Below are 13960 nucleotides of genomic sequence, written 5' to 3'. Positions count from 1 at the left end.
CTAAATGGTCAGTAGAGTAAATAAGGTATGTGTGTGCTTTTTATAAGATATATGCTACATCTTTGACAGGTTTCGTATTGTTGAATAGTATTTCTTTTCTTTTTTGGGGGTGGGGTGTAAAAAAGTGTATGTTTGTATAAATGTACTACCAAAAATAATAATGAATAAAAACACAACAAAACTTAAACATTTTCAAATCAATAGTATTCAATAGATTGCTTTTGAACAAATGACACATGCTAATTCTCTACCATTCTCGTACGGGGGACACTCAAGTCCCGACTGGCAGTGTGCTTCCACAAAGTACATCATGTTATTACCCTCTCGATTTCCGGTACCGACTATACTGTCTGGTCGCCGATCAAGGCAGACATACTCCGATGAATGAGGAACTCCAATATAGCCGGTGACGACGTAGCCGCTGTATTCCTTGGTCCATCCCGCATAGCAGTCCGTTCTACCAGGTATCATGAGAAAGGTTGCCAACGGAAGGTGGCACACAGCACAGGGGGCTTGTATTCCATTTAAATTTTGACCCAGAAATGAGGCTAAATCACTTTCTTGGTGTGGAGAGAATCTATATTCTACACCTGTAATAGCTACATTGTTATCTTCTGTCGTTGTGGAATAGTCCCACTGCGGCGAACTTGATAAACACAGATAGTTACCTCCGGCAGTAGCGTTAAAATTATGATAGTAACTCCCAGCCATGTAACCTACGAAATGACACATCTATAATATAACTACAAGATAAGTATTGATGCAAAGCATCAAAGGGCGTCGGGAATTTCAGTGTAAAAGGCACTCAATGAAGTTACATGGAACGATTTTTTTTACTTTAAATATTAATATATTGGCCGATTAATAGAAAAAGATACTGGTATAACCATAATCTATGATTTTGTGTTATAACCCCCGTCAACTGGCAAACTATTTATGAAGCACAACAGTGCCAATCAAGATCTAGTATGGTTACTAGGTCACACACTATAAGGGCAACAAGCACCGTGCGAAGTCTCATCACCTTCATACTGAAACCTCACTCACTGGCGGTCAAAGTACGCGTTATATTCTATATAATAAGAAAAATTCCGTATGTTCCGTTTGCTCTGATCACACATGACTCCAATGCTATTTGACGCAGATCATGTTCTAGATCTAGTATCACGATCATACCGATTGTCTCTTAAATTGGCTCTTTTTCACTGTTTAGGGCTGTAATATCTTGCAATCTGTTGTTGAAACGCAATATTCACACCAATCAGATAAGACCCTTGTCACACACTTTATAATGGCAGTTGTATCTTCAAACCAATCAATTCATACCAAGAGCTTTTAGAGGCAGCACCTTTCTAAGTACAATGCAGGCATACGTGGTGTTTGTAATCGCGATGGAAATTGCAATGCGCATGTCAGCTAACGACCTTTCCAATGACAACAAACGATTGGTTCTTCACACCGACGTGGACACGGCGGCTGAATTGATACACCTGAAACAGCTTGTTCACGGTAAAAAAGTCCAAATTAAATCCTATCTAATGGCGAAGTCATTTGTGCAGTTAGCATCATTAGTTTAGAAAGGGAAATAAAGCGTTCATGTTATTTCTTTTCAGGTCTGATGAACCGTCCTCAGGCAGGCGGTGGTAAGCCACTGTTATATTATCTATATTCATATTATGTAAATGATTAAACAGCTTGATATCGTTCTTGCGGAGTCGACTGGAATGGACTTGTGACTTCGACATATTCAACTTATCCACACTCTTTAAGGCACTTAGAACGCAGTATATATTTTTTATAACTTCTCGATAATTTATCAACATATTTCGTTAAAATTTCTAATTTTAATAAATAAATAATGTTTGCTATCTGCTAGAAACTTCATTGTCATAAATTAATGATTCGATGTATGATCAATAAACGTGCAACTTTAAACAAAATTGTCCCAAAACGACATAATCTTTAAAAATACTTTCCGTGAATATTGTTAAATCGCTTATCTCCTTGGAAAACGCACGCACCAAGTATTAAATCCGGGTTGATCAATATCATATATGTCAACTGATAGCTTTGAGAATAGTTTATACATTAACTTTATGGCGAAACAATTGTATCAGGTGAATTCCGATGTAATGCTCGTCTATTACCTAATAATGGTCCATTCAGATTCCCGGAGGCTACAAGGGGTTAAAGGTTGTGTCTTTACGATCATGCTTAACTGGTCACAATTTTTTTTTTGTGTGATGGGGTAGTTTATGAATTATCATATTGTCTTATGACAAGAATAATATGTAAACAAAACATATAGTTCGCATACTTCAATTGACGTGTGCAGCACAAAGAAAACAACATCACACGTAGTCTTGAAGGGCCAGAGTGTGATGGGCGAATGATTTAAATGCAACTTTGTTTAACATATTCTCAAACAGCCGTGTGCGAAATTTTAAGTTGATATCTTCAGAACAATTTTGAGAAAAGTAATGCGTTAGAAGACCGTCTGTATGTATGTAAGGCCTCTTTCCGTTTGTTTGACTAGACTTGACATGAATGTGGTCTACACGACTTGAAACTCCTCAAAGTGTCTGAAAATTGTGGATTGGTGATTATTATGTTTATAATCTGTTTTATTATATGAAAGGATCGACCTACATCCGATGGGGACGAACTACGTGCGACGGAACCAATGCTACATTGGTTTATGCAGGTATATCTGATTAAACGAACTTTTTAATATTATGGCGCCAATTTGCAGTAAAAAAACGAAACGATTTTCTTATTAAATAATTAATAGTAAGCTTGAGTGAATAAAGTTAGCAAGAATTTTAACAGGTATGAAACAAAATTGTCTCATAAATGATACTCAAAATTCGTTTGTCTGTGTGTTCCATTGACACTATACATGATACGTTTTAAAGGAAATGCCCTGTTATCATAACTTGATCTAAATGAACTAACCGTTAAACATAGTAGAAGAAATACTTCATAAAAACCTTATAGCGAACCATTCTATAAACAAGCAGGCATCGAACAAACGACTTAGAACTCGAGAACAAAGTAGACAGCACATGGACCAAATCATGTTTGCTAGCTCATTTGGCAAAAAGGAAGACACATCCAGCTCATCTCTCACGTTTCCCTGAACTAATTTAGTTTATAACTGATAAAACAAAAACCGTTTGCAACGATTCAGTTCTATTTAACCGTTCAAAGCTGTACGATGTCCACGAACAAGTCAGCAAAAAACCACTAACAACAAAAGCTGTGAGAGAACACTGTGCTTTAATATATAGGTATTTAAGAAAGCAAATATTTTATAAAAAGGAATGTCTGTACATTTGTTGAAGGACGGAACTGAGTGTTTGGCAACTATTTCATCGGCATCGGTTAAATTCTTGTTTCAAGTGAATACCATAGTCAGTTTAGGGAAAATAAGGTTTTTGGTCCAAAACTTTATATTAACGATCTGTGTACTCTTGCGAAATAATTGCATAATAATGTTTGTCGATTTTTAATAACTTGATCCTGACGTTGATTACACATATTTACTCTAAAGTTAAGTTAATCTTGTTGTTGTTGGTCCGTTTTCGTAGAAATTGTTCTACTTATAATAAATGCGAAAAGATTCATATATATGTGCAACTAAGACAACGGCATACATGTATTTTAGCTTTAAAGTTGAGGAATGTTAAGACATATATTTCTGACAAAAGAAAAGAGAGAAAAAAATTACAAGTGAATAACGAAAGTTATGAATGTACGATTTCATTTGAGTTGCAATTCAACACACGCATATACAATTAACCTGCTACCTTCGGACATAGTGTGTTACAAATGAGCATGATGGTTGTATCTGTTTCTGTATGATAGGTTTATTTGTATTGTTTCCTTTTACAGTTTTTAAATAGTAATATAAATGTTTAAGGAGCACACGTTAAAATAATTCAAGGTCGCCGTGGTGTAATGGATATGGTGTCCGCCTTGCGACCGGGGGGTCACGGGTTCGATCCCCACCGTGGGAGCGTTCTTTAGATCTCCCCCAAAGACATCAAGTACTGGTTCTAGGCCCAGGAAACGGACTCGAGAGCGTTTATATTAGCCTAAGGCTTTCGACGCAATCGAGCTAAAATAAATAGGTTTAAACTAAACTAAAATAATTGAAATGACTAATTCGCATTTTTAAATCCATATTTCCTTGATAATTTAAATACATTTGCAGATATTTTCTAAGGAATCTAAAGTGCAGAGAAATTCTTGTGTCAATAAATAACAATTTGGTAAATGCTATTTTTTTAATTAAAACTAGCTTTTGATGCCTCGGTATATCTACATATGCAGTAAAGTATATATCAAATTTTCATAAAGCACTTTCTATTATAACTAAAATACATTTCGTATAAACAAAATAGTTTGACGTGAAATTAAACTTATTAACTTTGGTTAAAACTGGTGACATTTGAAGTTTATATTTTGCGATAGAATGGGGGTTTAAGTGTTACCACGCTACATTATCCGTCAATGAAGACAACTATTGGCAAGGACAAATTAAGTCAATACCATTTCGAGTTCTTAATTTGGTTGAATGTCCGCTCCGATGCAAAGTGCCAGTAAGCGGTAGATTTAGATATGTACATTTTTCGAAAATAGTCTAATTTTGCATCGTAAACGCGCGACAGTGGTACGGTACTTAGTATGCGTCGAAATTGTACAAGAAATGGTTCACAATAGGACACTTCTGTTACTGTTACTGTACGTACATGTCTGGACATTAAAATCAAAATCGTGATTCTTGTGTCATGACATCAATAGATAAGGCATTCAGTGTAGTTATTTTTAACATATATGACCAGTCAATTTATAAGTATTATTCGGATCTTTACAACTTTTGAAACAACTATCTTTCATGTTTATCGACTTGGGGTCCGTGAACTCTGTCCTAAGCATAACGTTTACAAATAGTTTTGTTCCATACGTTTAGTTGTGTCGTGCACGTTTCGTACGAGTTTTATGAGATCATAACACTATACTTTTAACATTGGTACGTTAAATCGATTAAAATTGCTGTAGAAACATTATTATTCTTTCGAACAGAACTTTAATGTCAGTGTCACGTTAAAAGTGACAGGCTAAAGATACGAATACACAAATTCTGTGAAGTAACAAATATTTGTTCTTCGTGATCTATTTATTTGCTCACATAATTTTTCATTTACTAACAAATAGTAATAGTAAACTAAGTTTGAATAAAATGTTATTATAATCAAATATTTATTTCCTTGTTATGTACGGCTTGTTTGATATTTGTTCAGACGCATTAATGTATGGCGTAAATTATTCCATAATCACTGAACATAATCATCTATGTGATGTTCCACATAATATGTTGGTAGGATACATGGGTGGAAGTGACTATCATGGTGTTAGCAGTAGTGCTGGAGGGAACTACTTGTGTTTATCAAGCTCGCCGCAGTGGGACTACTCCACAACAACAGAGGACAACAAAGTACTTATTACCGGTGTTGAATATAGGTTCAATCCACATCACGACAGTGATCTAGCTACATTTCTTGGTCAAAATCTAAATGGAATTCAAGCCCCCTGCGCTGTGTGTCTCCTTCCGTCGGCAACCTCGCTCATGATACCTGGTAGGACGGACTGCTATCCTGGCTGGAACAAGGAATATAGTGGCTACATTGTGACCGGATTACCTGGAGAGGCCCATGCGACAGAGTATGTCTGTCTTGATCGTCGACCAGAGGCTATTGTCGGTACCGGAAATCGAGAGGCCATTAACATGATGTACTTTGTCGAGGCACACTGTCAGTCGGGACTCGAATGCCCTCCATACGAAAATGGGCGAGAATTGGCATGCGTTGTTTGTTCAATCGCAATCTATTGAATCCTTTTACACATGGTCATTATAATTATAAGGTTGTTTGTTTTTTTATTAATGAGTACCACAATACTTCCAACAATAATCAAGCTAGTGTTTAAAAGGTATACCTGTATGTTACATTTATTGAAACTTGACATACTTGATTTAACATATTCATAAATGTATTGCAAACGTATTTGAAGATAAATATAATCACATTAAATATCATGAGCAATAAAAAAATGTTATCGATAAACACATATTTTAATGTAACCTTACTGTCGAGTATAACAGTAAATATAGAATGCACGTCATGCGACCCGGATAAGGTGCCAGCGAATATCAAAAACCGTGGCGGTTACGGAATGTTGTATAAAACAGTGATAATATGTGTATCCCGGAAAAGCAACCTTTTGGAAAAGCCCACTAATTTGCTGGTACAAATAAAGCTGACCCGTTTATAATCACACGCCGTATCAATCGTTTTGTTTTAATAAAGCTATCATTGGTTGATATAATGGGCCAGCGATGTTTGTTCCTAGGGATAAGTGGGTTTTTCTAACCCTCGTGCGAATTCCGGGATCAGTCTATTTGCATTTATTATCGTCCTCAAACTATGTAGGTGATGTCATTGGAATCATTATACCAGAGACAGATATTTTGACAGGTCATTTTCAGATTTGGTTCTGTTTAAGGTTTGTCTCCTTAAGCATACACTTGAGCTAGCGCAGAGTTAAATATTATATCTCTATTAACGTGCATGTTTAAAATAAAATTCGACACCAAAATAAAAAAAGCCAGCCAGATTGTATAGCTTGTTAGCGGTAAATGCTCAGGCGATGCGATGGTGTATCTATTATTTCGTAAGTCATATACACGGTCAAGAAAAAAGAAGTAAGAATGGTCCGCAATACATGCCTTTTTGACACAGATTTCTATTCTATTAATATAAATTACAATTCTAACTCATAAAAAGAAGCACCTTGTGGTGAACAATTGAAAGGGGTGGGGTGGGGGCTAACTGTGTGTAGCAGTATTCAACACGTCAATTAGCGGTACCGTAGACGCGAAGACAACCAAGTAACATTCAGAAAGCAAATCACACTTACCATATATTAAATATGCAGACTTTAAATTAAACACGATTCAGTACGCTTTAAAGCGATTTTATGTGTTATTCAAATAAAAACAAACGCAGTTTGAGAAGCATACTTTCATCACCATATTTTCTTTCTGTCAACCTTTACGCAACCAAAACATATTAAACAAGAGTGTGTAATAAAACAAATTAAATATTATTTTAATGGAACCTGTTATGGTTTTGCCTCAATTAAATTCATGACAATCAGACACTTTTACTCGTGTTCATTTCAGATTTACATATTGTAAGAATGCACGAAAGAATAGGGATTTCTCAACAGTGTACTGGTCTTTTGTACATAAATTGGTGTTCACATCCCATAAATAAATATTTCCGATTTATAAAATTCTTTATTCTTTAACGATCTGGAACCAATTCTCCTGAAGTTTAAGTATTCTTTTTTAACGTTTTATCTGATATGAAAAAGCATGTATATACCCGCTTATAAATGCAAAACAATGAAAATAATTGGTGTTCCATTATGCGTATGTATAGAAAAAAACGGAGTTAAACGTCATGCTTTATTGTTTCTTTTGCAAGATATTTGGCGAGATCACTATTAAGAGGTAGTATATATTCTTGATTACGCAATTGCTTCTTTTTGCTTCAGGCTACATGTAAGAAAATCGATATACAAGAAAACCATTGATGCGAATCATCAAAGGGACGCAATTTAACAGTTTCTATTGCGACACAATTATACAATATCAGGCGTGTCTAGAGCCTCTCAAAATATCACATTTCGCGTTCCTTATTTTACAAGCATTACTCAATAATTATCTGACTTAAAACCAAGCTAAATCTAGAAATAGTCAATAGCTGTTTTAGTCCCAATCTTACTACTGCAATCTGAAAACAAAACGATTTTTAAAAGTTAAATGTAAGCAGACAAACTAATAAAAACGCAACTTTATTAAAATCTCATAAAACAAAGCCTCTCGCACATGAACCAAACTTGTGTTTGTGTTAACAAATAATTAACCGAGCATGTCGCTTTGTAGAATAATATTACATCTTAATTATGATAAGCATTTTCTTCATAAATCACTGTTTTTTTTTTCTCGACAACAGTCTTTAAACAATATCAGCATTTGAGTTCCTACGTGATTTATTCAGTCGAGGTTCAATTACTCGTTAAAGTTAAAATCTTACAGACTGGCTTTGTTACGCATTTAAAATACCTTACAAAGGAGTGTGATTATGTAATTGCATGCCTCGCGGATATTTCTTGAGAACGAAAGCCGAAATTAAGGCAATGTCGTTGTCATACATTTACATAGAATCTGCGTATCGGTCTGAAAAACATCATGTTTATTTTTCTGATGCTTGATCACAATCAAAGATTAAAGTTGGACTTTCATATATTGGTAACGTATTTTCATCGTGCAATGGTCTTATGGAAACACGTTTTTACCACTTCAGGCCAGCTGAAATTTGAATGTTTTTGCGAAGGTTGTCGGAATTCCAATATAGCACAGGAAATATTAACTTTAAAGTGGGTATGCACGATTTTGATATGTGTTAATTTGTAATATATTGATAAAAATATATTACAATAACACAAAATAGGCAAGAAAAATTATACATTGATTACGAATTTCACAAATGCAGCAAATACAAATTAGCGCCCCGAGCCGATTGTGACGAAGATATTTCGTACATATTTTCCTACAATAACCGAAACATTCGTCTTTTTATTAGGATCGGATTTAGTGTTCGTATGTCGAATGAATAGATATTGTTGCAAGAAATTAAAAAGATGCGTAAAACTAAATATAGATTCGCATCGTACATGCATGATATACATACTGGCGAATTCGACTGTACATACATTTTCGATTTCAGAATCAAATATCTGGCTTATTTCGCATTTTTCGACAAATGTTCTTCTTAACTTTTGTTTTAAATTATTTTGAAATATATGTATAATAAGTTGTTTTTGCACATTTTATATAAATTCATAAATATATGACAAAATCGTGCATACCCACTTTAAGCTATAAGAAGAATGTATATTTACAATTACGAATGCAACATACGAAACTAATCATAAATATTAATTAAAATATTTCAATATGACGTTGCATATATCATTTTGTGAAATTATGTAATGTAATATGTACCAATAACAAGGAGGGGGACCAGAATGAGTTTGCAAATGTACTGTTTTGACTATGTTAATCAACGAGGGAAACTCCTTAATTTGTAATATGAAACCAGTGTTTCGTTCGAATGATTCGTTTGTAGGCAGTATTTTAATCACATGCAAACATAAGAAAAAAAACACCATATAAAATTGTAAGCTCACAAGATAGTTGAGATATAATGGCTGTAAAAACATGACATGTACATATTTGTTGGTACACATTTTTATATCCATTTTAGCCCGTCAAGACCGTTTAAACCGAACTGTTTAGAATAACTACTAAACATATTACTGCATATACTGCTAATTATTATTCCTGCTACTTTTCTTACGTAACTCTACATTACTTAATAATTAGTATTATTCTTTTAAGAAAAAAATATCCTGCAGTCTGTATATAAAACATACACTCAAACAATTACACTTTTTGTGGTTTGTCAGCTCAGGTGATACATTTGTATATCTGCCAAGTGTATGCGCCGTAAAGCATTGTAAGTATCACACTCACACAAAAAGTGTACTTCATCTTCTATACGATCACCGTGGCCAAATCTACAAGTCCTCTATTCTAAAGGTTATCCTACAAATCGCCCAGTTTCAACCCTTAATTGCAGTATTGACACAACATTGATCGTTCATTCTGTTTAGTTTAAGTTCATTGTATTCCTCTGTCTTGAATGTACTTTAAAAAGTCGATAAGTCCTAACTTTATGAACATGCTGGATATCCTAGCTCCATTTATTGGCATACTAAATATGAATCTGATCACTTGCTTGTGAAAGATTAACCACTGTATTTTTTATCGAAATTGTTTGAGAGACCGATCTTACTGAGTACCTATTTCAAATATTTTGCCCAGTTATTATTTTCCGTGTGACTATTATAGTCAGCACTAAACACTTTCTTGGTCATTTTGTGATCGTCCATTTGCACGAGCTTGTTCCAGTATCGTAGTATATAACATTATCATCATTTCAAAGACTGGAGATTAACACCTTTCACTTGCTCTTACCAGAAGTGAATAAGTTGCAAGGCTATTCACAGCAGATTTCATTACTCGCTTTTTTCAGGCATGTAAGCATCACAAAGTATTTCATCGACAATAACTATTGATCTCGGCACGTACAATTTTTTTTTTGGTCAACCGTAAACAGCAACTGTATTTAACTTTATCGTGTTAATTATCCTCTATTCTTCCTTGGCACGCGAAAGCATAACATGAGTTGCTAACGGAAATATTCCGTTGGGTGGAGTTATTGAAGTAAGAAACATTTATTTGCAAATCATGTTAACAGTATACATTATCACTTTTTGAGTTTTAATATTCCCATGTTTATGCTTCTAGGATACTTTCTTGCACTTTTAGCTAGGTACCTATGTGCAGGATCTGACATTTTGAAGCGCAAACAGTTCTAAAATGGATGCACGAGATGCTTTCTAGCGTGATAAGTATTAATATTCTTCGCAGACATGTCACTGATTAAGCGTTATTTTCAAAAATTAATTTTCATAATCTATATCTGACACAAGTGAAATATGGTTAATGGACCAAAACACAAAAAGCTTATACCGTAATTTCTCCATATTCGTGTCTTTTTAATTGCATTTATTCCGTTTTTGTGGTTTTATAACGTTCTTTGCCTTTAAAATAATATCAGTTTGTCATCCTATGAATTATTCCTAATTACGTTACACTAGCTTTCCCAATAATAATCTTGTGAAATTAAATAGCATTTATCTCGATGTAAACAAAAACACAATTAGTACATCTGCCAACGATATGGGCAGGTCAAAGTAAATGCATCGAATAGCTCCTTGCATTTTTAGAAGTTATTTAAATAAGAAATGTTATATTTGATGTACTATTTTTATGTTATTGTCTTCTCGCAACATACTCTGTTCAAGCCATTCAGACGAATGTTTCTGCGAGTAGCAATTTTAGTGCCGTTTCGCTTAGTTTACAACGGCAATGATGTATGAGTATTATTCATAAATTTCGTACAAGTGTCACGTTTGGGCATTATTTTTGAAAACTTCATATATCCTGGTCATAATTGAGTTTTTGTGCAGAAACCAATTACAAGATAATATAAATATAGTGATCGCTCAATCTTCTTGACATCCATATTACAATTTGATCGTCGAACACATGCATCTTGTATACTTTAAAAACCTCGTTTTCTCCTTTATGTAGTTCTTCTTCCACAGTCTGTACGATCTGACAAAACGGTTAATGTTTTTTTTTAAATAACATAAAAATAAATTGTTGAAATCTAATAAGACTCTGTTTGATTAGACCTATTAAAGCAGATCAAATTTATTTTGTTTCTAGCTCCTGGTCATGCTTTGTAGTCATTATTAAAGAAATATATGAAGAAAAACTACTTAAAATTAAAGCGTCGACAAAATGCAAAATGCAAAGAATTTTTCACGACAAATTTTAAGGGATTTGGTCAAAAATCGTTGCCGGATGAACGTACTGCTTTACCATCGACTTAACAAATATATGTAGTATATTTGTATGCATATTATGTCTTGACGTTTCCTGGGTGTTTATAATAGATACTCTTAGAAGAAAATTGTCCCGTTTGTGAGACTTGTACAGAGTGATGATATAGAATGTCACTTACTCTCAGACTGGCCTTGTTCCGCAATTGAAGAAACCTTAACATAAATGTGTTATTGTGTGATTTGATGCCTCGCATACATTTGTTTAGAACGGAGGCTGAGAAATAAGACAAGGCCGTTGTCGTACATCTAGATAGCAGCTGCGTATCGGTTTGCAAAACACAATGTTTCTATGTATGATGCTTGGTCAAAATCGACAAAAGATATTGTGGACGAAATTTCTACTGGACATGGTCTTATGTTAACACTGTTTACCATTTCGATCCAGTTGAAACTTGCATATATTTTGTGACGGTGGTCGGCATTAAACAATATAGCTCCCTGAAATATTACAGTTTAGGTAAAATATGCACCATAAACATGCATCTTTAAAAATCTGAAAGAAAACTCATCAATTACTATTTATGGATATATTTAATGTGTTGTTGTATATCTACGCTGTTGCAATTATGTAATTATAATACGCACAGTATACGACCTGTGGTGGAGCAATATTTGTTTGGAACAGTAGTGTTATAGCGGTGTTTACGAACGAGGGCGTTTTATTTTACTTAACATTTGACCAGTGTGTTAGAGCACAACGATTCATTCGTAAGCAGTTTATATTATCAATTTTAAGAACTAGAAAAAAATAACACCGGCAAGTTTGTAAACTCACTGGATATTATAAATAGAATGATTACTTTGTTGATGCCTTGACCGTTCTATTGACCTAAAAACAGGACCGTGACGGTGTAATTGTTGCTTGTTTGATAATTATTGTGACTATTGGCTTTGCGCATTAACTTAAATTTTATCATATATTACCTTAGACCCATTTAACGTAACACCTCCCTGGAAAGAAACTAACTTCTATAATTTTAGGCGTTTGATCATACAACAATATGCCCATTGTGAAATGTTAAATAAAAGATATTTCTCTAAAGTTTCGTTGTCTGTTTTTGTTATTCGTCACTTGCCTTGGAAAAAACACAAACTTCTTCAATGAATACAGTACTGAATTTCAAAACAGCAGAATTCGAAGTACAAAAGCAAATTCGTTATATTGTTGGATTGTGAATGGTTATAAATTTTGTTATTGACATAACACAAATGCATGACAATTAACATGACATTAGCATATTTGTAGGGACATTTGCTCACATACCGGGGTATTAATGTTAGTACTGAAAGATTGAACAACTTAACAATGATTATAAAGAAAATTGTGCAGCAGTATGCGTTTAAAATTACAATATTGCTGCTTATTTCACATAATTCTGTATATTATGGCTGTGTCTCTCTGTGACTTCTCGTTGATAACGCAACATAACTAAATTATTATAATTACCATAAGGAACAATTCTTTATGGACAGAGCCCTTTTAAAACCGGAATATTACCAATATGACTAATATGTTACCATTAAGCTTAGTAAAGATGTAGTTCAGCGTGTTTGCTATTTGATATTAAGAATGCCCCACCATAAACACAGAGTTATTGATATTTAATTGTTTTGCAAATACTTGAATAACATTGTGTCATAGTCATACTAAATTGTCGATCCTTACACCACTTAATAATGAAAAAGGGCTATATAATTAAGTAACGATCGTTCACAACTACTGAACACTATTCAACCGCTACTCTAAGTGCTGTACATCCCATGTCCGCCGCTATCGCAAGGTATGGGTCTTTTGTATCAATCCAGAGCTAAATACATGATACCAGCAATGAACGTATGCATTCATGAACTGTTTAGAAAGGTCATGGTACTGGCCAGTTGTATGAAACATAAGTCTAATGTTAACTAATGTAATTAAAAATAAGTAATCCGATATCAGGTATCAATAATGTATTTTGTTGACGGACCATCGCAGTTTTCCTTTCTTCTTTTTAGGATTAATTTTATTTCTAGCTTTTTGCCATGTTTTGTAGTCAATTGTAAAAAGTATACAAAAAGAAAACTACTTTATATCAAAAGTCAACAACATGTGCAAAAGTAAATAATTCGTTCACTACATTTTTAGAGGGTATTGGTCAGAAATTTTATCTGATAAACGTACTACTTTACTATCGACTTAACATTTATATGTATTTTATTTGTATACATATTATGTATTGACGTTTAATGAGTGTTTGCGATGGACAAACTAATAAAAAAATGTCCCGTTTGTGAGACTTAAACAATGTCA

At 33.9% G+C, this 13960-nt stretch overlaps 2 protein-coding genes across 2 annotated transcripts; one reads left to right on the top strand and one right to left on the bottom strand.

Annotated features, from left to right (window-relative positions):
* Positions 1–207: 207 nt before the first annotated feature.
* LOC127835503 (uncharacterized) lies at positions 208–711 on the bottom strand. Its single transcript, XM_052361945.1, has one exon. The coding sequence runs from the start codon at positions 709–711 to the stop codon at positions 208–210; it is 504 nt and encodes a 167-aa protein (XP_052217905.1).
* A 467-nt stretch (positions 712–1178) lies between these two features.
* LOC127834821 (uncharacterized) lies at positions 1179–6100 on the top strand. Its single transcript, XM_052360883.1, has 4 exons — positions 1179–1509; positions 1614–1643; positions 2639–2704; positions 5388–6100. Exons 1-4 carry the CDS (start codon positions 1362–1364, stop codon positions 5894–5896), a joined length of 753 nt encoding a protein of 250 aa, XP_052216843.1. The 5' UTR covers positions 1179–1361; the 3' UTR covers positions 5897–6100.
* The last annotated feature ends 7860 nt before the right edge of the window (positions 6101–13960 follow it).

The sequence above is a fragment of the Dreissena polymorpha genome, chromosome 6 (genome assembly GCF_020536995.1).
Source record: "Dreissena polymorpha isolate Duluth1 chromosome 6, UMN_Dpol_1.0, whole genome shotgun sequence".
NCBI classification, from domain to species: Eukaryota; Metazoa; Mollusca; class Bivalvia; order Myida; family Dreissenidae; genus Dreissena; species Dreissena polymorpha.
Note: the sequence above shows the minus strand (reverse complement) of the source record. Positions and strands in the feature narration are given on the sequence as shown.

Excerpts from the sequence above, each read along its gene's own strand:
- LOC127835503 (XM_052361945.1), bottom strand. The coding sequence starts at position 711 with ATGGCTGGGAGTTACTATCATAATTTTAACGCTACTGCCGGAGGTAAC.
- LOC127834821 (XM_052360883.1), top strand. The coding sequence starts at position 1,362 with ATGCAGGCATACGTGGTGTTTGTAATCGCGATGGAAATTGCAATGCGC. Across the intron at positions 1,510-1,613 it reads CCTGAAACAGCTTGTTCACG|GTCTGATGAACCGTCCTCAG; the intron begins GTAAAAAAGTCC and ends ATTTCTTTTCAG. Across the intron at positions 2,705-5,387 it reads TGCTACATTGGTTTATGCAG|GATACATGGGTGGAAGTGAC; the intron begins GTATATCTGATT and ends ATATGTTGGTAG.